This window comes from Sarcophilus harrisii, chromosome 3, assembly GCF_902635505.1.
Source record: "Sarcophilus harrisii chromosome 3, mSarHar1.11, whole genome shotgun sequence".
NCBI classification, from domain to species: domain Eukaryota; kingdom Metazoa; phylum Chordata; class Mammalia; order Dasyuromorphia; family Dasyuridae; genus Sarcophilus; species Sarcophilus harrisii.
The window spans coordinates 445,337,013-445,363,064 of NC_045428.1; the positions used below are offsets into that span (position 1 = coordinate 445,337,013).

Consider the following 26,052-nt stretch of genomic DNA (forward strand, 5'->3'; position numbering starts at 1 on the left):
ACTCTTGCAGTTCAACAAACAATATTAAACACTTAGGACACAAAGACAAAAAGCAAACACCCTGACCTCATGCATTCTCGAGTCTCTCCACGCCTTTCTGAAATCATCCTACATTTATTAATTTTTAATTAATATTTATTATATATGTTATATATAATTATACTTAAATTTAATAATAAGCGTTTATTAAGCACCAACCATGTGGGCAGGCACTGTGTTAAGGAGGAGGGATACAAAGAAAGACAGTCTGTCCCTGACCTTAAGGAACCCCGTGGTAGTGGTGGTAATATTCCAACAATTTATCTACAGGATAAATTTAAGAGTTGTGTTTTCCCCACGCTTATAATTCTGGAGTATTCATAAAAAATTAAGGAAAAGTCTTTGACAAAGAAGAAGATTCAGATAAGGTGCTACCCGCACTGAACTTCGAAGAGGAAAAGGATTCTAAGACAGAATAAGAAGGCTGTGCACTGCGGGGAAGTGCTTGACTTAATTCAACTGCAAGGTGGGAGAAGGGAAAACGGAGTTCGACGAATAGCTAAGGCCGTTTATTTTGTCTGGAACCTAAAAAAATCTGAAAGAGAGAAATAAGGCTGAAAAGGTATAGAGGAACTAGACTTTGAAGGGCTTTAAGAGCTAGGATAAGGTGCTTTTTCTTTTCTTCCAAGAGAAAGAAGTGAGGTCTTTAAGCAATCAATAAGCATTTATTATGTAATAACTTATACTAAGCACAGAAGATAAAAATACAAGACCTTTGTTTTTTAAAGACTTAAGCGCCTACTACTATTACTCCTGAAACATTAGGTCTCTATAAATTTGCAAGCTTTGGAGTAGGTAGGTAACGCTGAGGACAGAGCATCGGGCCTGGAATCAGGAGGTCCCGAGTTCGAATCTGCCTTCAGGATGCTAGCTGAAGGGATTCTGGGCACTGTTTGCCTCAGTGTCCTCATCTGAACCAAGAGTCGGAGAAGGAAAGGCAAACCATCCCCGTAGCTTTGCCAAGATGGGAACGGCGGGACAACGGCCAAGTCGCGTATAGGATAAAAGGGAATGACTAACGGAGGGCACTGGAATGAAGACTACGTTTTATTTGAGAGTAAAGGAAGCTGAAGTGGAAGAGGGAGCGCGTTCCAGGGAGGGGAGGAGAGAAGGAGGGGAGAGCGCCAGACTCGCAGTGAGGAATCTTCGGGTCCGTTAGGCCCGTCCTGGGACTGACTGATGAGTAGGGGGTCGGGATTAATTAAAATGCGATGCAAAAGCGAGAGAAGGCGCCCAGCGGAGGATCCCGGCACCCGGCGCAGCCTCTTCGCCCAACTGCGCACGCGTGAGGGCCGGACGGAGCGCGGGACTTCGGGGCCCTGGGTTTCCGTTCCGGCGCTCTGACTACCGTCTGTGGCGTGTGGGGCCGGTGAGTGTCCGGCGGGGCGCGCGGCCCGGCGCGAATGGGAAGGGAGAGGAAGGGCGCGGGCGGGCCAGGGAGGGAGACGGAGCGCGCGGGGGCAGCGACGCCCCGGCCGGCCCTAGCCAGACCTGGAGCGTGCGGATCCCTCCTCGCTCTCCTCGGCGTGCCAGGGTTCTCTCCCTGCATCCGCGCCGGCGGGAAAGGGCCTTTCTGGGATTCTGGTTTTGCCTTTGTTTCTCCTTCTGCCGGCCAAGGCAGCGTGGAAGCGGCCCGGCCCCGCAGGGCCCCGCGGAACGCGCCTGCGGGCTTCCCCCTCCCCCACCCCTCAGGAGAAAGCACGTGCGCTAGCCTTGCGAGGCTTTCTTAGACTAGACCTTAGAGCAGAGAGAGACGCTTGGCGCCTCAGTGCGTAGGTTCGAATATGGACACTTTATAGTGCAAAATTCAGAGGTGGAGGCGCCTTGGACACGTTAATCCTCGCATTCATTCTCTCTCTGTTTGCCTCTAGTTGTCTCCCGTCAGACCTGAGCCGTTTTGTCTTTGTGAGAATCCCCAGGTCCTCCAACCCACTGTGTCCTTTTTTAAATTCTGTACCACTCTGTTAGGTTTCTAAATTAGGTGGAACGGGAAGGGGCTCAGAGCCATTCCCCAGGCCCATTAGTGAGATTGGTGGGGAATTCATGATTCTCGGAAAGCACAGTTTTGATCCTGAGAATAAAAAAGAAGAACCAGCCCAAAAATACAATCAGAATGGCATAAGTGCTGCAGAGAGTCAAGTTAGGAGACTGAAGACATAGAGAAGGAAAATACCGTTGGCTACAAATAGCCTTGAACAGAGAAACTGGGTTTCTGGGAGCCAGCAATCACAGACTACTTTAAACCAAATTATGTTACATAAAATGAATATCACAAAATCCATGGTCTTTGAAGAGTCAGGAGAAGCAGCCCTGAGCAGGCCATCCAATAACTTTTTCTAAAGAACTGAGAAACATTGAGAAAGTATTAATAAGCTTTGTTCACAGGAGTAGGAGATATTCCTAATATGTTAATATGTTCCTAATATGATAATATGTTTAGAAGAATTGCACATCAAAAGAACTCTGGGAGATGACTATGAACCACTATATAGAATTCCCAGTCCCTCTATTTTTGTCCACCTGCATTTTTTATTTCCCTCAAAGCTAATTGTACACTATTCAAAGTCCGATTCTTTTTTAACTGTTTGGACATGTATACTAATATTGTATTTAATTTATACTGTAACATATTTAACAGGTATTGGTCAACCTGCCATCTGGGGAGAGGGTGGGGGGAAGGAGGGTAAAAATCGGAACAAAAGGTTTGGCAATTGTCAATGCTGTAAAATTACCCAAGCATATAACTTGTAAATAAAAAGCTATTAAAAAAAAAAAAAAGAATTACACATATTTAACCTACATTAAATTGCTTGATGTTTTGGAGAGAGAAGAAGGGAAAGAAGGAGACAAATTTGGAACACAAGGTTTTGCAAATGTAAATGTTGAAAACTATCCTTGCATGGATTTGGAAAAATAGAGTACTATTAAAATTTTTAAAAAAGAAATAAAAGTCTTGCCAGCTCTGGAGCATGGATTATAGAGGAAAGACTGAAGGAATGAAGACCAATGGGGAGCTATTAAGATAGTCCAGAAGTCCCTGATAGTCTCAATAGCACATATTTAAGAAATGCTATTAAGGTTAGGTGCATAGGAAAGAGGTAGAAGAGGATACTTATGAAGTCCCTTCACATTTCCTTACCCTTTTCTTACATAGGAAGTATTAAGATAGCACAAATGAAAAGTATGTTGATTTAGGTTCAAACCCTGGTTCTGCCACTTACCTGTGACAAGTAATCAGAGAAGATTAACTTCTCTGAGCCTTAGTTCCTCATTTGTAAAATGAACTTGATGTATTCTAAGATACTTTTCAGTTCTAAATATGAAGTCTTTTTGAAGGTCAGTATGCAGAGACATATCCAACCAATGTAATTTTTAATGACACTTATAAGCTAAACTGTATAACCCAACAAAAGAATGAATCCACTTATTCATTTTATGGGAGACAGTACATTTTTCATCCATCTTGTTTGCTTTATTATCAGTTTAAGAAATGGCTGATTCTGATGATGATGATGATGTCCCTCAGCTTTCTTCCCATACCCTAGCAGCTCTGCAGGAATTTTATGATGAACAGCAGCATCGAAACACTGACCCTGGTGAAGACAATAAATATAACATTGGGGTAATAGAAGAAAATTGGGTAAGTAAATACATTTTAAATTCATATCTCGCTTTAAAGGAAGAAAAAAGTCAATAAGGCAATAACTATTTATTGAGGGCCTAACTTATTACGGGGTATTGGGTGGGCCTATACAAATGAATTATAGACCATCTCTAGTCCCTGCCCTCAGAGTACTCACGATTTAGTTGGAAAGAGAAGCCAACACAAAAAATTATCTTATAATTTAAGCAACATATAATTAATCTAACCCCTGAAGACTGCTAGGTGGTACAATGAATAGAGTACTAGGCCTGGAGTCAGAAAGATTCATCTTCCTGAATTCATATTTGGCTTCATACATTTACTAACTGTGTGACCCAGGCCAAGACATTTGTCTTCTTTGCCTCAGTTTCCATATCTGTAAAATGAGCTGGAAAAGAAAATGGCAAACTGCTTTAGTATCATTACTAAGAAAATCCCAAAATGGAGTGTAATAAAAGTGTCAGACACAACTAAACGATAACAGCAATTTAGTTCCTATGTGTTTTTTGAGTCTCTTCAAAGCTTTTTTTTTTTTTTTTTTTTTTTTAACATTTCTACCTCAATATCCCCAATTCTACCTTCTCAGTAACTTTACTTCTCTGGACTTCCATAATACTTTGTATATCTGTTAGGCCATTTTCATATTCTATCTTTTGCCTTGTTTTTTTTTTTTTTTTAGTTATTTGAGTAATTGATTATTGTAGCAGATTGCTGATGGGTCTGTTTGCTTCAAGTTTTTCCCTACTCCCATCCATTTTTTATTTAGACACTAAACTGATTTTTCCAAAACAAAAGTCTGTTATTGTCAGTCCTCCTACTAATAAACTCCAGAGGTTTTTACTTTTGGATTGAATACAAAATGCTCTGTTTGCATTCAAATCCCTTTATAACCTAGCCTTTCCTGTCTTTCCAGCTTTCTCACACTTTGTATCTGAACTTATTCTTTTTTGATCTCTCCAGTGACACTGGCCTCCTGACTGTTCCAGAAAAAATCACTCCATGTCTTGTTTTCTGGGAGTTTTTTCTGGCTGTCCCCCATGCCTGGAACACTCTTCTCTGCTCCAATTACCAACTTCCCTGGCTTCCTTCAAGTCCCAGCTAAAATTCTACTTTTTCAGGAAGCTTTCTTTAATACCTCATTATCTCCATGCTTTCCCTCTTTTAATTATTTCCTAATTATCCTTTGTATAGCTTATTTAGTATATATTTGTTTGAATCTTGTCTACCCTATTATATTGTGAATTCATTGAGGATAGGACTATATTTTGCCTCTTTTTGTATCCACAGTATTTAGCACAGTGATTGGGATATAGCAGATGCTTAACAAATGTTTTTGGATTGATTTTATAATCGATTTCTGCTTAACAGCAAATGTGAATTTAAATCCCAACTCTGCTACTTACTGACTAAGACCTATGGTAAATTTTCTTTTTTTTAATCCTTAAATTTCCTTTAGTCTTTAAATGGGGGTTGATATTTGTCTAACCTCTCACAGGCTAGCTGTGATTTTTTTATGAAAGGAAGGAAGAAATAAAAAAAGAAAGAAACCATTTTAATAACTGCTACTATGATAAACCAAGAAATGGATTGCTCAAGAAACTGGTTGAATTAAAATTAGCGATTATGAACATATCTTACTTTATTTTACTTTTTCCTACTAAAGCTTTTGAGAAGGAGGGAAAGTTGTCAATATGAGCTTCTCACATAGAATTGACAAATAATTCAGGCTTCCATTTTTCTATCTTTAATTTCCCATGGTTATCAGGGCTACATGCTTTACTTTTAGACATTTTTATAAGCAAATTAAATGATTTTTAAAATATATTTCCCACCTACAAGAATATAGATCGAGAGGGATTTTTTTCCTTTTATAATCTCTGATTAATCTGAGTCTTTTCTTTCCTTTTGGGAAAGTGGGTACCAGATGAGTGATTTCATTGGTTATAGGAGATCCAACTGAGGAAATTCCTTCTGGGTAGGGAGATCAGCACTTGTCAGGTAACTTCTACTTTTAAATAGTTGAGTAGGTTTTATGATTTGCCTAGACTCATACTATCAGTATATATTGAGAGATGAGTATTAAAACCAGGACCCAGTTCTTCCTACTTACTTGCCACCTCTTTTTCTATGGAAGCACTGCCTTTTAACCTAGAAAAAGTTTCACATTCAAAATTCTCTTCATTCCCATGAATCGACTATGACCTCTATAGGAATGACACCCAAATCTATATTTCTGTTTAGTAATAATGTTTTTCTCCAGAATTCATACAGGATCTTATTTTCACCTTTCTCCTGCATTTATCACACATTGTAGTTTTGGGTATGTGTGGTATCCCCATCAGTAGACTCTATGATCCTTGACTGCAGGGATCCTGCAGTCCCCCTGTTAGAGAGGTGTGGTTAACTAATTTTGAAAGCAAATTAAGAATTAAGTAGCTTAGTTTAGTGTTTTTTTTTTAACACAAAATAAAATGGTTTTTTTCATGTATGAAGTAGAATGTAAGAAGAGGATTGTACATGAAACTGAATCTCTGTTAATTAAAGCTTGCTTTTCCTTTGAAGTGTATAATGAATGGGTATAATAAACTATATCATTTTATACCATATAATATATGTAACAATATATTACAAATATAATAAGTTTGTAATAAATGAGCATATAGCTTTCAAAACTATTCTACTTTTCTGTTTCTTTCTGTTCCCTTCTGGGCTTATTTGTTTTGTTTTTTAGTTTAAGAATTAAGTTTGATTCCATTTTTTATTCATTTGACATCCATTTTTTATTTTATTAGAATTTGTTTTCCTTCCTCCCTTCATGTTCTTTGCATTTTCCATCTTTTCCTCAGCTCTTGTTATTTTTTCTCTCTCCCTTTTGCCAGCTAAACTTTTGTGTTTATCCCATCGCATAGCCTTTCACAGTTTCTTCATGTTTTATATTCCTAAACCTTACCAGCCACAGAACTTCCTTCATTTCTCAGTCCTGGCTTTTCCTGACAATTCCCGATAACAGATTCCTTATTTAGCCCAGTAGTGGTTGTTAAGAGGTTATTATTTGCTGTTTTAATTCTGTATGTGTATGTGTTAATAAAGACAGGCAACATGGTGAGGTAGGTAGAAAGTTTGCCTTGAAACCAGAACATCTTTCAATTCCTGATGCATACTATTTATTTGTAACTAATTCCATTTTAATCTAGTTAGCTTCCTGGATAACTTGGTGTCTCTTCTCTGATCAGCTCTAAGACTGTAAGTTCAGAGAAGGTGTTGATCTGCATTGTAGATTAAGCTACCTCACTTAGGAAATCCCTATATCTGTGAAGTCACGGGGGATAATAGAATTTTACTGTCTTGGTCTCTAAACTATGAATAGTTGGAGCTACACAAAGCAGGCCTAGAGAAGATTTTAGTGATCAAGTAGCATTTTAATAAATCACTTTCAGAGTGAGAGGAATGTAGTTTGCAAACTAGAAGTTCTCCTGAGCAGTTCTTTATTCTTATCCTTATGTTAAAGATGGCAATAGTCAATATTGGATGGTTTGTGGAAAAGTCAGCATAATCATACTACTAAATCCAAGGAGGTCATGGATTTTAAAAAAAGACCTTATAATATGTTACATATTTATATGAACACTTTTTTTTTTGGTAACAAAGAACTAGAAACAAAATCTAGATGCTGGTCTGTTGGGGAATGTTGAAACGAATTATATTATAAACTGTAAGGAATGACAAATGTAATGAATACAGAGAAACATGGAAAGATTTACATGAACTGATGCATAGTAAAGTAAATAGATCCAAGAAACAATTAAAAATGATAACTACAATGATGTAAATAGAAAGAATTATCACTATAGAAAAATTGAAACAATGTTGTAAAATTACAAAAAAGCAATACTGGTCCCAAAGAAGAGATATAAGAAAACACTCCTCCTCACTTCTTTCCAGAGTTCCCCATCATTTCCACTTGGTCACTTTTTCCCATTGTTCCCCATCATTTCCAACTCAGCAGTCAGTTTTTACTTGTTGGTGAGAATTATAGCTAGAATAGAATTCCTCCCCCCTGGAAGACTTCTCTTCTTGAGTTCAAATTGGGCCTCAACCACTTACTACTAGCTGTGTGATCCTGGGCAAGTCCCTTAACCAATTTTTTTCCCTCAATTTCTCACCTATAAAATGAACTGGAGATAGAAATGGCAAACCATTCCAATATCTTTGCGAAGAAAACCCCAAACAGGATCAGAAAGAGTCGGACACAACTGAACAATAACAAGGCTGGACTATAAAGAATGAAATTATCATTAAGGAATGTCAAGAATTGATTATCTCCTGCCAAATCAAACTAACCTAAAGATACACAATATTTGACATGTATTTCTGAATATCCCTTATAGTCTTTAGGTGAAGGATCTTTTCTTATGAAGAGCTTTTATTGAACTTCCTAGGATAAATGTCCCAGAGAGTAGATAGAATTCCTTAGCTGGCCTGGTCACTCTAGATGTGGCCTTCCAGAGGGCTTGTAATATCACCTAAGTGACATCCGGCAAGTCATTTAAGTTAACAAACATTTACTTAGCAATTATTATGTGTCAGGCACTATTCTTCTCCATAACTTTGCTTCCTCTTCTCTTAAATGAGAATGTTGGAGCAGAGGACTTCTACCATTCCCTCTTCTCTTGAGCTATGAACCTGTGATTCCTGGTGGGATTCCCTGTGGCCCAATGATATGCTGTCAGTGATGTGCCATGGCAATATAGCTTTCCCAAGGAATAGGGAGAATCTGGGAATTTCTTTTCTTGGTTTCATCTGTGGTTATTTCATCACAATGTTGTATATTTCTAGCATGTAAGATGCTACAGCCTTTTTTAAGGCTTTCTCAGTGTTTCACAATCCACCTGTTTTTAAATTCCAGAGATTCATTTAGGAATGGGATTATTATTTCTTCTCTTAGACAGGTACACTTCTCTAATTTGGAACTTAGCTTCATGAAAGTAATTTTTATTTTAAAATTATTTTTTTTTTCAACAAAACCTGTTATCTCCCTCACACCACTAACTCCCCATTGGAGGAAAAAACATCCCTCATAAATATACATAAATAAGCAAAACCAATTTCCACACTGGTTGTGTCCAAAATATATCTAGACCTGGGTTTCCATCTGTAACCTGAATCTGAGGATATTTGTGTCTTATTTCCTTATCTTCAGATTACAGGATCTTGATTAAATGATCTCTCCACAATCTGTTCCTGTGCTAATATTCTATGAACCTGTGAATCTCTGGCTGAGGATTCAATTCACATGATATTTATTAGGCAGTTATTTATATCCATAATACCAGGCTAGACATTGTAGCATTCTGGAAGGCCAGCAACACTATCTGTGTAGAGTGCCAGAAATCTTATCTTATCCCTAGTATCTGTCCTTCCTACTTTTTAATAATAGATTTGAGTAACTCTTCCCTCAATAATTACTTCTGATTCATCCCAGAACTGGCAAAACTTTTTACTTGTCCTCCAATTCACTGTCATCTATTTAGAGATCTCAGTCACAAATATTAATTACTGCAAAGAAGTCTCACTGGTTATGAATGCATATATACTCTGCAGGCTAGCTTACGCTTTTTCTTATCCCAGTTGTAGAAAAGGAAAATGTGTACTTTAGATGCTCATTAGTTTACTGTCTATAATATATAAACACAAGTACATTAAGGTATTTGGATACAGACATGTACTTCTACTACCAACAAAGAAGCTATTTATCAGAAGAGAAAAATTTGGAGAAGTTTTTGGGAGGGAATTGTAGGATTGTGTATGTTTCATTAACTACCTTTAAAAAAATGTTTGATGTGTCAGTAACTGCATTTATGATATTTTTTAATACCCCCACCTTGTAGTCTAGCTGAGTTATTTGAAAGCCTAAAGAGCTAGTATAAGTTAGTGCAACCTTGAAGAAAAACACATATAGAGGGCCAGTCTAAAAGACTCTTTTACTTAACTTAATGCCAGGAAAATGTAGGTAGATGAAGTCACTATTTAGTATCCATCTACAGGATTGCAGGCATCTACAGGATGGAGCAACTAGGTGGTATAGTGGAAAGAATGCCGGGCCTGGAGTCGGGAAGACTGCTCTTCTTGAGTTCAAATGGGGCCTCAACCACTTACTAGCTGTGTGATCCTGGGCAAGTCCCTTAACCAATTTTCCCCTCAGTTTCTCAACTATAAAATGAACTGGAGATAGAAATGGCAAACCACTCCAATGTCTTTGTGAAGAAAACCCCAAATAGAATCAGAAAGAGTTGGACACAGTTGAACAATAACAAGGTTGGATTATTGTACTGTGCTTTCTAGCGCCCCCAAGCTGGGGTGCCAAAATATACCGTCCGGACTAGCTCTTTGGAGGATCTCAGGACCAGCCCGGGTCCTTGGTGTTAATAGAGGAGTGAAGAAGGCAGGAGACCCATGAGGATGGTCAAAGATGGAGTCCATTCATTTTAAGTCCTCTCAGCTCCTAAATATCTTAGTATAATTACATCACTACAGCACACTGAGCATGTGCTAACTATAGTACCATTACATCATCACAGCACACTGAGAAAGTACTAAATATAAGCACCCTGCTATTAATATGTAAATGCCTCTCTTTACTGCAAGTGTCTCTGCTTCTAGTAGAACACAGGTGATCACGCTCTCCTTGACTTCTCAGGAAGGGAGAGATGCCCCAAGTGGAGATGAGAGCCAAACCAGACATTGTCAGCAGATTCCTTCTGGGCTGAAGGGTTTTATACCTCACTGAGAGTTCCCCTACTGTCTGTGGCTCTCTACAGATCATTGTTTTTCAAAAACATGCTTCTTGCTGTGATTTTAAGTGGAAGTTGTTTTTTAGATGGTAAAAGGTTTAATATGTAAACAAAAAAAGTGATTTCTACCTATTTCCCTTCCACAGCAATTAAGTCAGTTTTGGTACAATGAAGAAACTGCCTTACGATTAGCTACTGAAGCTATTATGGCTGCTGGTAAAGGTGGAAGGTAACTTTTAAACATTTTTTTCCACTATCTCTCAAATCTATTGTCAGCATTTACTTTTCTTAGTGAAAAATGCTTTGTCTTTAGGATTTTTTTCTCCTATATCTAGACTTCAGATGGAGTTTAAAAAATATTTACTTTAGAATTAATTGCTGTATTTTAAAAATTAAAATAGTAGTTTCATACTAAATCAAGTGTATGTTAGAATTCACAGTAACTATTGGATTTTTTTCAAAACTGAATGTAGTGTCTTTTTGTATCATGGTCCAAATTTTTAAAAATACCTTTTATACCTAACCATAAACTTTGGTGAAACTTTATGATTGTGATTAAAGCCATCAATTCTGTACCAGATATTACAAATCAAGAAAATAAAGGAATATCTATTTTCTCCCAGAGTCACTATTTTTAAAATCTCTAATACTATGCAATTATCCAATATCTAATAGTGTTTAATGAAGCAATTTTATCTTTGTTTTAGGGTTTGGTTGTTTTTTAATCTTTTTATCCTATATCCTTAATGGAATGAAGTTATTTAGGTTCAAACATGAAACAGGAATCACTTAGGATTTGTGCTAGGTTCTAGGCAGATTCTGGACCACCTTGACACCCCAACCAGATTGCTCAATTTAAAAGAGTAAAGACCAGAATTCCAATGAATCTGGCTTCTCCTCCCACTTCTAAGAAGTGGATTTGAAGCCGTAGACCCATTCCATATACTTATCTACATTCCCAACTTTAGGAAAACTTTAGGGAAAGCCAAATTAGTGTTTAACCAAGAGCAAAGGGAGAAAGACATCAGTAAATAATTTTTTTCCTTGTTAATTTTATGCAATTCATGGTGCTATCCAAAGTCACAAATTATTTTGTGCCACTAGTCAAATATGGACATGTGCCATTCTAACCCTGTTTTATTTGGCAAAAAAAAAAACAAACTAGAAGCAGTGCCCAATGTAAAATAAGGCCTGACTTATAGAGCTGTCCCAAAAATCTTAGTGCTGTTTTAAGTTTTTCTAATTTATTTGACAATTAAATGGTTACTGTTAAATAGCTATTGTAGCCAAATATTATAGCTAATTAAAACTTAAAACTACACTGAGACTTTAGGGACATCCTGTGTATGTCTCATATACAGTTATAATACTGATCCAGTATTTCTCAAAGGCACTTATGTAGTACACTGGATAGAAAGCTAAACATGAAATTAAGAAAACAAAAATTCAGTTGCTATTTCTAGCACTTACTAGATGTATATCCCTTAGCCTCTATTTGCTTTACTTCCCTCACTTGTAAAACAGAGATAATAGCACCTGCCTCCCAGGAGTACTATAAGGACAAAATGGCACAATGTTTGCAAAATGATTTATAAACCTTACAATGTTATAAAAATAATAAGTATTTTTATTGTTACTATTAATATTTATAGGGATTTCTCATCTTTCCTTACTTAGCTAACCTCATTTGGTTCTAGAACTAATTAGCAGGAAGATATGCAGTGCTAGGGAGGTGGCAGTGAGAAGGAAGAAAAAACTAAGAAAAGAAGAAAACAATATTTTGGGATTTGGGGACCATTCCTTTTCTGTGTTCCACACATTCCCTTTTATTCCTTATTACCTTGCCCACAATAGCCTACCCAATGCCAACATCAATTATTAGTATTTCTATTAGGAAGGAAGAAGTATGGGAAACTGTTGCAGAATTTCCCTTTATTGTTGACAAAAATTATCTATTTACTATATTGTAAACTTAGCTACAGTATCCTAAACTCCCTCCTATTGCGCTTGAAATTCAATCAATAAAGAGAACCACAAAAAAATAAGTGAAGCTGTTAACCCAATTCAGGAAAAAGTATTAACATTTTTTTGAGTTTGGTTCTGTCATATTAGCCTTATAGTAAGCCATATAATTTAATAGGAAGTCCGGGGAAGTGAACAGGTAGCCTTAGAAACAGGAGGGATAATTTTATGTGTGCAGGGAATAGCCACTGGGGAGGCAGGCTCTTCCTGGATAGGCCATGTGACTTCTAGAAGAAAACTAGGCTGAGATTCTGACCTGGAACAAGTGCTGAAATATAAAAGAGAAGAGGAGCCATAACAATTGACAAGTGAATTTGCTTTAGGCAAAATGACCAAAACTGAGATCTGAGCTACTAAGGATGAAGGAAGCTATTGGATAATCCATGCAAGAAAGGCCAAAGCCTATGAGAGAACTTTAGGGGCATTGGGTCATAGGATTATAGTACCAGAAGGGACTTTAGAAATTAAGTTCAATTTCATTGTTTAACAGACAGAAGGTGAATGCAGTGCTTCTCAGACATCAAAGCCTTTGAGCCTTACAGGGCAGAAAGAAGGAAGCCATTGTAAAATCAGGAAGGTCAGAAACCCATGGGCACACTTAAAAGGTCCTTCACTCATCTTCCAAGACTAGGTAGTAGATTTAAGAGAGGCAGACAATTCTAGCAGCCTTGTCCTGATTATACCTCAGGCTGGAAGCCTAAGAGTTTTGGCCAACAGCCAACCAGGACAGGATTGAGGTCAGGCTGACTCAAGAGAGAAGAAATAAAAGAGTGAGGTCAGAGGAGATATTAAGAGAGCCAACTAAAAAAGATGAAAATTTAACTCCTTTTGTGTGTCCACTGAAAAGAAATGCTAAGCCTTTCATGCCTATAACTTTTTAAGACTTAAAACTTTTGCAACTTTCTAATTTTTTTTTAAGATATACAAACTTTAAAACCTTTGGAAAACCCAAAGAAGGTTATGTACTTATATTAGAAATTACAGAAGAGAGAATTTGGAATTTATGATCCATTCTGAAGTTTGGGGTACACGGTTCACAGAATAGAGAAAGGGGGTGATACAAAGTGAAAAATATGGGAAAGCACTTAGATATCTCTATGTTAAAAAGGGGAGAGCACACGGAGAGAACCAAGAAAGGTTTTAGTAGTTAATATTCAAGGAAATGACCTCTTGAGGTAAGGGAGAGGGCACAAGATCAATTCCAATCTCAGACACTAGCTGGCCAAGACACTCAGCCTATTTAAACTTCAATTTCTTCATCATTAAAATGAGGGCTTTGGACTTAATGACGTCTAAGGTCACTTCCAGCTCTAAATGTGTGATCCTACAACCCCTCAAGAAGACTACATTCTAATCTTCATTCTTTCTCTTCTTCACTGTCATTCCTAATTATCTTTTAACCAATATGATCTTCAGTTTCTTGATTTGTAAAATGTAAATAATAGCATCTATTTGACAAGGTTATGAGGCTCCAATGAGGTTTTATATGAGAGAGAGAGAGAGAGTGAGTGTGTGTGTGTGTGTGTGTGTGTGTGTATGAAATCACTATCCTGCTACTAATTTATCCCGTGTTTTTGTAATTGCTTAGAATTTTCTCTTTCTTCCAGGAAGGAAGGACATAGTAATTAGGTTCTCTACTTTGGGTACATTAAGTTGAAGAGATTTTTGTGGGTGGGCTTGAGAACTTAATCATGAAAGATACATTTCAAATTCCAAATAATCAAATTACAAAATAGACTTTAGGAATCCAAAATGTTGGCAATCAAAGCTACAGGTAAGAATGGCTGTTTCCTTGATAGCACATTTTAAAAACTTTATAACTACCGAAACCAAAGGTTTCAAGTCATTTTTACATACTGATTCATAAAGCAGAAAATTGTTGGGTTGTCTTTTTGGAAATTTGGGATTATAGTAGAGTTCTCTTTTCAAAATCATGAGGATTTTAAAAATGAAATCAGAATTGTTCTTTTTGGAGTTTTGTATATGCTTGAAATAAATGGCAAAGGACTAACATAAAAACAATAGGGACATTTTAGCCTTTGTGACATTTATAGCCAGCATTTTTCATAACATGTTTTATGTACTTTCTAACCTCAAAATGATACACTGCAGTTTCTTAAAAATACCATATTCTCTCAATATAGTATGAAGTGTTACAGATAGTGTTTATTTAAATTACAACTTGTGCTGATTTCACTGTCTTTTGTCTTTTATATAATCAAATGGAAGCAAACACTCAAATAAGAGGTAAAAATAAAGATCTCTTTAAAAAAAAAAAAGGCTCAATGGAGCCAAAAAGGCTCCAAGCCCTTATTCTTAGTAGATGTTTAATACCCTTGGGTAGCTTTGAAAACCTTTCATGTTTTCGTTCATTCCCCATTTCTAGGATAGCATGTGTCAGTGCCCCCAGTGTTTACCAGAAATTAAGAGAATTGAAGGATGAAGACTTTTCAGTGTGTATCTTGGAATATGACAAAAGATTTGCTGTATATGGAGAGGAGTTCATCTACTATGATTACAATAATCCTTTAAATTTGCCTGAAAAGCTTACTCCACATAGTTTTGACATTGTTATTGCTGATCCGCCTTATCTTTCTGAAGAATGTCTCAGAAAAACAGCAGAAACCATCAAGTTTCTAACACAAGGAAAGATTCTGCTTTGCACAGGTACTGCATGTCTTTAGGTCTTTCAGTTTCTTCAAAACATTTTATTTCTCATAAGTATCTTATTTAAGCTGATGATAATAAATATTGTTATTAGATTATAGGAATTACTAGATTAATTTTAAAGGGTTTTATAAATTTGAAGTGCTATGAAAATTCATTTCCTAAAGTTCTGAAATGTGTCAGTACTCTGGAACTTTGAACAAAATTAAGTGGCTATTAATCTTCTCAACATGATGTGTTTTTCATTGATTCCTCCTTTATCCTAGAATACATAAGCCACCCTCACTTCCTATTTTTCACATTCACTGGTTCCTATTTTATTCTTTCTGGAATAATATTCTTAGCCAAATACTTTAGTCTCCATTTATGTAATATCTAATACTGCTGAGTCTTAATTTTATGCTCTCACTCCAGTTATATCAGTCATGAAATGATAAATTTAGATTTTTCAAACATACATACATACATACACACATATGTATATACATATATATAGATATATATGTGTATGTATATGTATATATATGTGTGTGTATATATAGTTTGTATTTCTGTTACAAAGGCAAGTTTTCTGTGTCCTAGAATTATCCTGCTAAGTTGATATTGTATATTTATGAATAAATAACATTATTTTTAGTTATATAATATAAAATCAAATTGTTTTCTTTTAATAACATTTTATTTTCCTCCCAATTACATGTAAAAATAATTTTAACATTTGTAATTTGTTTTAAGTTGTTCCAAATTCTATTCTCTCCTTGCCCTCCCCTTTCCCTGAGATGGTAAGCAATCTGATAGAGGTTATACATGTACAATGATATAAAACATTTCCATATCAAATGACTTTCTTAAGCCCATCTATTTCTTCCCTTTGTCAACCTTAGTTTGAAACTAAATTAACCTAATAAAGACATAGTATGTGCTATTCATACCTTCTAGGTGACAGCAAATTGATTGATGAGTATCCCTAAAGATATTAAAGCTAAGTTTACTGCTTTATAATTTTCAGGATTTTTCTTTTCTCATTTAAAAACCCTAGTCATATTTCTTCTTTTTGAGTTTGTAATGATTCCTTAGGAGTTTTTATTTTGTCAGAATTATTCAGTCATCATGAGAGGGAATCAAGGTAGGCTTAGCCACTCTTAATTGCCAAAATTAAATACAAAAAATATGAATTTTTTGCTACTGAAAAACTGAGCATTAAGGATGAATAGGATGCCACCTAGTGTTTAGCACTAAGGAAAGCCTTAAAAAGGGACACTTGTTAATATTATATTGTAAGTACATAGAATATTTAATTTTATATTAGATATTAATTTAATATTAGAGAATTCCATTCTCTGTGGTATGTAGGTGTTTATTTTTTGTGAAATACAACTGTGTTAATCATTAAGACTAGTAAACAATACAGTCATCTAGCCTAGGTCCTAAGCAATCCAACTCCAAGCCACTCTTTCTCTTGAGTGAAAGTTTCACTTGTGCAAAAAGGACTGTATCTTATATTTTTTTGGTAGCTTCTGTTTAACACAGTGTTGGACACACATACAACCTATTATCCACTTAGGAGATATTTGTTAATTGATTCTGTTTGATATTATTTTCATTTTATCAGGTGCTATCATGGAGAAAGAGGCAGCAGAACTTCTCGGGGTGAAGATGTGCAAATTTATTCCAAAACACACTCGAAATCTGGCAAATGAGTTTCGATGTTATGTTAATTATGATTCGGGACTGAATTCTGAAGTTAACTATTCATAGCAGTATAATAGAAGAGAATATTCTAAATAAAATTCTATTTTCTTGAACTCATTCATAATACTCCTATTAAAAAGATGCCTCCACCGCTATATTTTCTGGTCCATATTTGATTATAAAAAAATGTTGTTATTTCTTAATTTTATGAACCATATTTATAATGCCTTTAGTGTTTGTTTTCTAAAAATTCTTAACCAGGTTGATTCATTAGGATTAGTTCTTTGTTCCTATGCAGTGAAAACTCAGTTTTTCATTTTTAGGGAGCATTCCACCTGCTCCATTCTAGTACAATTCAAGTTGAGGGTGGAATTTGAATAAGATATTCCTTTCTTTTTTCTGTTAGACTTTGTGGAACATAAGGAAATAAGATCAATCTGAATTGTCAAGAATCTGATTTATGTAAATTGCATTTAATTTTATTCTTAGTTCTGGTGATATAATGGAAAATTATTTGTAATAATCACATGCTTATTAACAAATTGGATGTTGCTTTAAAATGCTTGAAAATTTTATTCTCCTATATAGGCTAAAAATTTACCTTATAATTTTTAAAGATTATATAATAAGAAGCAGGGTTTCCTATTTACTCATTCCTAAAAGCAAGCTCACTCTCATTCCACATGGGTATATAACTGATAGAATACAGTATACGAACTGGAATAAAAACTCCCAGAGCTTGTAAAATCAGTAACTCTACTGTAAGGTTCTAGGGGGATTTCCTCTTAAGGAATTGAGAATTTATCTTCAATGCTGTTAGCTTAAGCCCTCATTCTATTATGTTCTCCCATAATCAAATGCCAATTATTAACACCTCGATGTCTTTTAACCAGTGAACATCAATTATTTTCTATGAAGGAAGTTTTTTTTTTTTTTACTGAGATAATATTGCAAGAATAGAAATATATGTTTTCCCCCGATACTTAGCAATACATTCTCCCTATATTTTATTATATAGTTCTTGAGAAAAAAGAATTTAAAAGTGGTTGGTACAATGCTTTCACTCATTTTCCTCCTACCCACCTCTCACTCCTCACCCCACCATTGCACTTCTGAATGTGAACTAGTGAATAGTCAAAGTTGCCCGCTTACTCAGAAAAACTAGGTACTTAAGGTTGTGCTCTTTAACTGGGTTCAGTTATCCAAAAACTCTAGGATAGACTCCTATCATTGGTCTTCATTGTGTCTCACCCTTCCAAACTTTCTAAACTTTCAGGCTCATACCCTAATCCCTTCCATCTCTGATACTCCTTCACCTATCACAGAAAAGAATAGATTCAAAAGATTCAGAAGCAACAGCAGAGCCATATGCTTATGACTTCAATCAATCCAGGAAGGGACAGACAATAGGCTAGCTCTTTCTTTCCCCACCCAAAAGTTTACTTAATAGCAGTCCTTTTCTCTTCATTCAAAAGCAACCAAGCTGGAAAAAATAACTGAATTGCCCCATTCAATAAGCCAAATATATATATATATATATATATATATATATATTGAGTGTACCAAAACTAGAATTCTTGTGCCTGCTCTGATGTTGGAGCAGGGCCTGATTATGAATGGATGAAAACAAGTTTATCCAGCTTCCTTAAAGATATGCAGCATATATAATGCTATACATTGTTGAAGGATGGGACTCCTGTTGAAGAGGTTCAGGGTTGTGTCCCCAAATGATGAGGTTCGGCGCAGGGCAGGGAGCTGTGGGAACCCCTTTGGTCGCTGCAGAGGTCTTTCATAAAGGAATTTATGAATCTGGAAAGCTAGACTGGTTAAAAGAAGTTTATTATTGACATTGGGAAGTCAGCCTTTACTAGAAAGACTGAATTACTTGGTGGCAAGTTCCCGACAGAGGGATATAAAGTTTTGAGCAGAACAGTCCTATCTTAGCAGAGAAAGTGAATAACGTTTTGTTAGGGAAATAGATAAAGATAAAGAAGGAATAACGCTGAAAGAGAATATCATTTTAGCGAGCAGAAGGTTGCAGCTTATGCCAAGGGGAGAGAGAGGTTCCTTGGTTCTTTGGCATGGCATGTTAGGTCCTCTGCAAGGAATGAGCCCCAAGTTGCCTCTTTTCATAATTGAAACCTCTGCTAGAAGCCGAGGGCAGCTATTGGTGGGGACTGGGAGCAGTTTGAGCTGGAATCAGAATAGAAAATCTTGGAATTAAATCAGTGTCTCTGGACTAATTTCCAACTCAATAGGGTTAGGAGTGGTCCTGGACTTAACCAGTTCCATCCAGATAACAGAATGAAAGCACTTTGCCTTGATTCCCTGGGGTGGGTCTCTCAGAGGAGAGCTTAGTGTTCCCGCCAAAGTCAGAGAGAGAGAGTTAGTTTTAGGGCTCCCCTTGTCACTATTGGCTAATCAATCCCTTTTACGTGAACAAATTTTTCCTATTTATACCATAGTGCCGAGACCCAGATTCTGAGGATCTAAATGTAAATCCCTGCTCTGGCATTTGTTAATTCTGTGATGATCCTATAAATACCTCACCAATAATTATTCTGTATTTCATATTGTCTTAGCAGCAGTAGGGAGTCACTGAAAATTTTTCAGTAAGGAAATAATATAGTCAGATGTGATTTTTAGAAATATCAGTTTGGCAATTATATGAAAGTTAGATTCATTAGAAGGAGAGATTCAAACAAAGTGATTATTGCAAAAATCCAGTGTTTTAAGAAGTTTGAGACTCATAATTTTTGAGTAATTTAGTAATTTTATTAATAACGCTAGAATGTTTACTAATAAAAAAGAGGTCAGTGGCATTCTCAAATGCCAAAGAACTCTCAGGGAGGTAGGCTATATTACAATGAGGAGCTTGACGATGTGACTTGGATCGTTCAACCTTGTTCAAAGAAACTTAGCAATTTCCATATTACCTGACAAAAGGGAGAATCCATATTTTCCCAGACTTGTCTGAGTAAATATAATGAGCAGTAATGTTCTCGGTGACCTAAACTTAGAATTTATTTTACTATATTTTGATTAGATCTTAGATTGAGTAAGTCTTTGCCTGAAGTTTTCTACACTGGTTGATTTCTGGATGAGAAAGTAGCAAAGGGGAAAAAAAATCTTTGTCCTGATTCAATAATTATTAATACAAGAAAGAAATAGTCGGGGCAGCTAGGTGGTGCAGTGGATAGAGCACCAACCTTGAAGCAGGAGGACCTGAGTTCAAATGTGACCTCAGACACTTAACACTTCCTGGCTGTGTGACCCTGGGCAAGTCACTTAATCCCAATTGCCACAGCAAGAAGAAAAAAGAAAGAAATAGTCATTTCTCTCACAAGGTAATCTCCAGGTGATTAAGACCTTATTGAAGATAAGAGATAATGCGAAAAGAGCAAATCAGAGGGATCATCTATTTATAGACCTGAAAGTACCATAAAGATCATCTAATCAAATAAGGTAATAGTACAATGATTTTCGAACCTTAAAGCACTATGTAAATAAGTAGAGTAGTAGTATTATTAGTCAAACACTTTGATTTTATAGATGAGGAATGTGAGGCCCATTGTCCAAGCTCACACAAGTATAAATGTCAAATTGAAGATTCAAAACCAAGTCCTCTGTATCTAGGTCCAGAACTCTTTCTACTATACTACAAGATGGAGGGATTAGATTTGGCAAGGAGGGCCACAGCACTCTTAGATGACTTAAATGGCATTTTTAGGCCATTCACAATTTGTTTCCAGTCTTATCTAACATGATTCCCCTATATACCTTGGTGGTAAGATACCGATAGAAGGATATATAACTTTTATGTTCAAACAAACTGGATTACTTTGTGCCTTCTAAACTCATTTCTGATTTCAGTGAAATAGGGGAAGTCATCCCTTATGCCTGGAACTTAATTATTCTTCATCTCTGCCTATTGATGGACTCTATCTGGATGCCAAGCTAACCTTGATGCACTTCCCTCAAAGTTAGCTCTATCTTGTCAAATTTTCTTATTGTAAATTGCTTGAATTTTTTCCTATGTCCTTAACACATTTTCACTAAATAAATGTGTTTGTGTGTGTTTTATTCTCACAAAATAGATAGATTCTAAGTTCCTTGAGGTAAGTGACTGTCATTTATTTTCATAATCTAGTACAAAGCCTTAAAGTAGGTATTTAATAGATATGAATTGAAATTATCCAGATTGTTATAATGAAAAGATTTGATGAATAATAACTGTTAATATATAATATTGAGGTTTACAAAACATAGCATATTATCTCATTTGATATACACAATATCTCCATGAGAATAATGCTGTTATTTTGACCTTTTACAGACAAGGAAACTAAGGCTGAGAGTATCTGAGGCCTACTGATAGTTAGGTGAGATGAAATCCAAACTTACATCTTCCTCCATCCAAATCTAATGCTCTATCTACAACGTAGGGAGGGAAAGGGAATAAGCATTTATATTGCAATTACTGTGTATCATATATTGTGCTAAGCACTTTTACAAATATCATCTTACTTAATCCTCACAACAATTTTGAGGAGTGCTTTTATTATCCCCCTTTTACAGCTGATGAAACCAAGACAAAGATTAAGTGACTTGCCCAGGATCATATAGCTAGTAAGTATCTGAGGCAGGTCTTCCCCACTCCAGGCCTAGTGCTCTGTCTACTCCACCACCAGCTCCCCCTGCTTCAAAGAGTAAGTAACCTTCAATATTCATTTTAGCTAACCCAATATTCTCTTTTTTTTTCCCCTGAGGCAACTGGGGTTAAGTGACTTGCCCAGGGTCATACAGCTAAGAAGTGTTAAGTGTCTGAGGAGAGATTTGAACTCAGGTCCTCCTGACTTCTTAGCTGGTGCTCTATCCACTGAGCCACTTAGCTGCCCTGCTAACCCAGTATTCCACCAGAAGCATATAGACTATTTGAACTGTATATGCTCATTGTTATTTTGTACATGTATGGATACAGTTAATTTTCATTCTTTTGGGACACTCACTTATTCTTTTTGATTGACTGCTCAAGACATTTCTACAACAAGGTAGACAGAAGCAGACAAACTGATGTAAATCTTTTGTCACTTGCCAATAGTTCTTAGTGAACTAACTTCGAAGGCAAGAGAAGCTTGAGTTTTAATCTCTTGCCATAGTTGTGTGACCTTGAAAAAAGTTATTCTCTGAGTTTCAATTTCAAATCTATAAAACTGAGATAATAATATCTCACAGGTCCAATTACTTACCAGAGTTGTTTTGAGGATTGAACAAGATAATTTATGTAAAACACTTTGAAAACCTTTAATATATTTATAGTTATTTTCCAAATAATTGAAATACCAAATCTAATTGCTTTGAATACCTTTAATATTTAGGATTTTTAAGAGAACAGAAGTTTGTTCCTGCAATATAATATAATATGACCTGGATCTTCTCTAATCTCTATATTGTCATCATTAGATGTTGTTCCCTAAAGAAAATTGTTTAAATTTGATTTTAAAAGAAACAATTTCTGTGATAGATGTATCACTCTTTTCATGATGCAAATGTAATTGCAGTTTAAAAAGCCTCTCCAGCAGGAAGATTTTCCCTGTTAATGTGTTCTCAAAGAAACACAAAAAGTCTTGACACTGATAGTTATATGTCACCATTGAAGAAATCTGAGAATCCCTGAGAGAAGACTAATAATTTCTTTCCTAAAGAGACTTGAACAGTTAAACACTTAAGGCAGAAAGTTTAGAGAGACTGACAATTAAGTACTATTGGTAAAGAACAATCATCTTTGAGAGTGTCTGAAGAGACTTTTGGAAGAACAGAATTTAGCTGCCTTTTTATAAGGGAATTGGACAAGACATTCAGTTTCTATGGGCTTCAATCTCTTTGCCTGTAAAAATAAGTTGGGTGAAGGCCAACTTATAAGGCCTTTTTTTTTTTTTTTTTTTTTTTTTTTTTTTAGCTATAACTAGAAGCTCAAAGAAGGATTGTTTTTTTTTAGATGTCAATTATTTATTTAATTTTTATAGCTTTTTATTTACAAGATATATGCTTGGGTAATTTTTCAGCATTGACCCTTGCAAAACCTTCTGTTCCAACTTTTCCCCTCCTTCCCCCACCCCCTCCCCTAGATGGCAGGTAGACCAATACATGTTAAATATATTAAAGTATATGTTAAATACAATATATGTTTATATAAAAGGAGGAAATTTTTAAAAATTATTCTGTTGTAGTTATGAAAATATCACAAAAATATTTGAAACATTATGAGAAAATTTAAATTTATAGATAGATATGTAAAGATAATATAAAATAAAAAATGTGCTTTTGAGCTTTCAAGGATAGATTAAATACCCCTTCTTGTCTATCTAATTCAGATTACTATACAGGCTATACAGCATGACACATGCAGCTCTAAAAGAGAAGGATTGTTTCCAAAGGGTATGATACTGTCACCCAGGCATGAAAATGATGGAGAACAGCATAGACTCTTGGCTCATATTGTCCTTAGTTCCACAAACAGATGCAGTCCAAGCTAAGGCCTCATGCCTTTCAGGATGCAGACTAGACTAGAGTAGAGCTTTCAGACAAAAAGCTGACATGACAACTAAGAGGGGACACTTCCCTATCACCAGATAAGCAGAGCAATGAGGTTGTCTGGACCACTAAAATGAAGATATTCTCTGAATTGCCTAATAAGGAATGAGGGGCAAGGAGGGAAGAAACTTAATTCTAATAGCCCCACAACATAAAAACAACTGGAATGAAGAAGACATCAGATCTCCAAGTCAGTTAAGCCTTTGAATACATATATCTTGGGAGCTGACGCCAAATCATTTCACAACAAAAGAGAAGTCAAGGCCTTTACTAAAAGATTATTCCTTTATCTCCCTCTGAAGAAATCAGGCAAGATAAATTCAGATATAAATGAATATTGCCACAGCCAATACATCATTTATTAGTATTAAAACATTGATTAAATGAGATTTCTAATCTTTATAATGATGATGTATATCAGATGATTCTCAACCCAAAACTATAGCCTGAGGCTTCATTTCCCATTTCATCCATAACTGGAAGTCTTCATTGTGTTTCCTTTCCTTCCCCCCCCCCTTTCTATTAATTTCTCCGTCCTTTGAGATTAAGACAGTGCTGAGTGTGTTTGTTTTTTAAAGTGAATTTATAAAGTCTATCATATTTCATTTACCTAGTATTTCCCCAAGTGGTTGCTTATAATAACCCAGAGAGAGAGAAACTGTCTTTTAGGTTTTTTTCTATTGATAATTTATAACCAACACCTAGTACTTATTATATGCTCCTGTGACAATTTTGACAAAATATAGGCACTGAACATCAGCCTTTGGGGGAAGGTACCTGCTGGGAGCAGCATTCTCAAAATTCCACAATTTGTAGATCCTTGTCAATTATCTTGAGGTGAATTCTGGAAAGGAGAATATAAAAAAGCCTTCACAAATACGAATTAGAAGAAGCTATTATCAACTGCTTCTTGAGAGTCATCAGAACTGATGGAGAAGAGACAGTATGGATGTGGGCAGAATGATCTACTTGACAAAGGAAAACTGAAGTATCTTAAACATGTATTAGGTACTTAATTGAACCTTCACTGCTGACTCAGTGTGAGTATGAAGAACAAGATTATGGCCTTTCTCATCCCTTTCTTTTCCTAGGGAGGATTTAAATCTGCTAATTTGTTAGTAATTTTAGAATCTTTATTCCTTTTCTAAAAGCTTAGTTTTCATCTTACGCTTTAATAAAGATAATTTGCTAATCTAAAACTAAATTGTTAGGTCATTAAAAATAAGGACAGATAAAAAGATATTTTAGTCAACAAAGGATATTGAGACGTAGAACCATATAGATCTGCACATACAAAAGCAGGGAGAAAGGTATTATATTCTGTAAGCTATCCAGAAACATCTAAGATCAATATAAAGATACCTCTGGATATTACTAAACTCAGAAAATTATTCACTATATTAGTAAAAGTTGTCACTTAAATATGAGAGATTTGGATGTCAAGCTGTGCTGCACATGGTTCAAATAGTTACTGCCAAGAAGAGAGGATGTAAGTAATGATGGTACTTCTTTGTGTCAGCTTAGCTGGCAGACTTTGACTGAACAAATGGTGGTTATCAAAACAATGCTACCATAGCAACATGGCAATGCTTCCTGAATGTGCTCACAAGCTCTACCTAGTGGCTAGATATTTATTAGATACAAAGATTTGTTCTCTAGATGTATAGGGATTGCCTGAATCATATAAATATATAGACCTAATTTTATTTTAAATATACATGTATGCAGCTAACTTTCATTACTCTGAGACTTTCATCCAATTTCTGGTTTGAACTAAGTTCCACACTTATGATTTTTCATCACCTACTATGCTGTGAACATTTTCACTAAAAAATGAACTGAGACAGACAAATTCAAAATTCTAAGTTATTTTGTAACTTGCCAGGAATTCTGAGAGAATGTTGTGTTGGGAAGATTGAAACTATAGGATTGCCTAAAAGGAATTTTTAGAATTCTGTCTAATTCTTGAAGATAATCTTTAAAGAAAAGAGAGACTATATTTTCTTTATCCTTGATTCTCTCCTAGTCTAATATAGTGTACACTTTCCCCTTCTGTATCACAACTTTCCCCATTGCCATTTTGATATATCTCAGGTTAGCATAAGAAATTAAGTGGTGATTTCGGGGGAATTTTGAGGATACCACAGGCTACATACAAATGCCAACAGACAACAGAGAAAAAAGTTGGAAATTCAGAAATGCATAAAATGTATCCAGTATTATAACACATTTTATCCTTTAATACAATAATAATTCAGATTTCTTCTCTGGTATAAAGTGAAGGCCAAAAAATTTTATGCAAACTTTCCAAATCTCTGGGGCTCTGAATCGTTAATCCTGGCAATAATTGTATTGCTATGTAGACATTTAGCAATTGTTTATTGGATGAATCTGTAAATTTCAATTATTTTAATATCTTAAATTTCAGTTCCGGAGTTTATGATTCTGTGAAAGTTGTTCCTCATTACCATAATTAAAAATCATTGGTATATGCAAAAAACATGTCTGGCACACCAAATACTCAATAGAATAAGGCTTGTTGTTATAACTAAAACAACAAAGAGATAAGGACACTCTCCTTCATTCTCCATGATTGTAGAACAC

General features: G+C 35.6%; 1 protein-coding gene and 1 long non-coding RNA gene across 2 annotated transcripts; one reads left to right on the forward strand and one right to left on the reverse strand.

The window, feature by feature from the left end:
* The first annotated feature begins 1,321 nt into the window (after positions 1-1,321).
* Positions 1,322-17,025, forward strand: EEF1AKMT1 (EEF1A lysine methyltransferase 1). The gene is made up of 5 exons (XM_003764445.4): positions 1,322-1,408; positions 3,522-3,679; positions 10,620-10,702; positions 14,882-15,162; positions 16,775-17,025. Exons 2-5 carry the CDS (start codon positions 3,530-3,532, stop codon positions 16,918-16,920), a joined length of 660 nt encoding a protein of 219 aa, XP_003764493.1. The 5' UTR covers positions 1,322-1,408; positions 3,522-3,529; the 3' UTR covers positions 16,921-17,025.
* LOC116422479 lies at positions 3,381-25,085 on the reverse strand. Its single transcript, XR_004233149.1, has 3 exons — positions 24,811-25,085; positions 24,226-24,292; positions 3,381-3,632 (listed from the first exon to the last, which is right to left on the reverse strand). It is a non-coding gene; the product is annotated as an uncharacterized LOC116422479 (long non-coding RNA).
* Between the last annotated feature and the right edge of the window lie 967 nt (positions 25,086-26,052).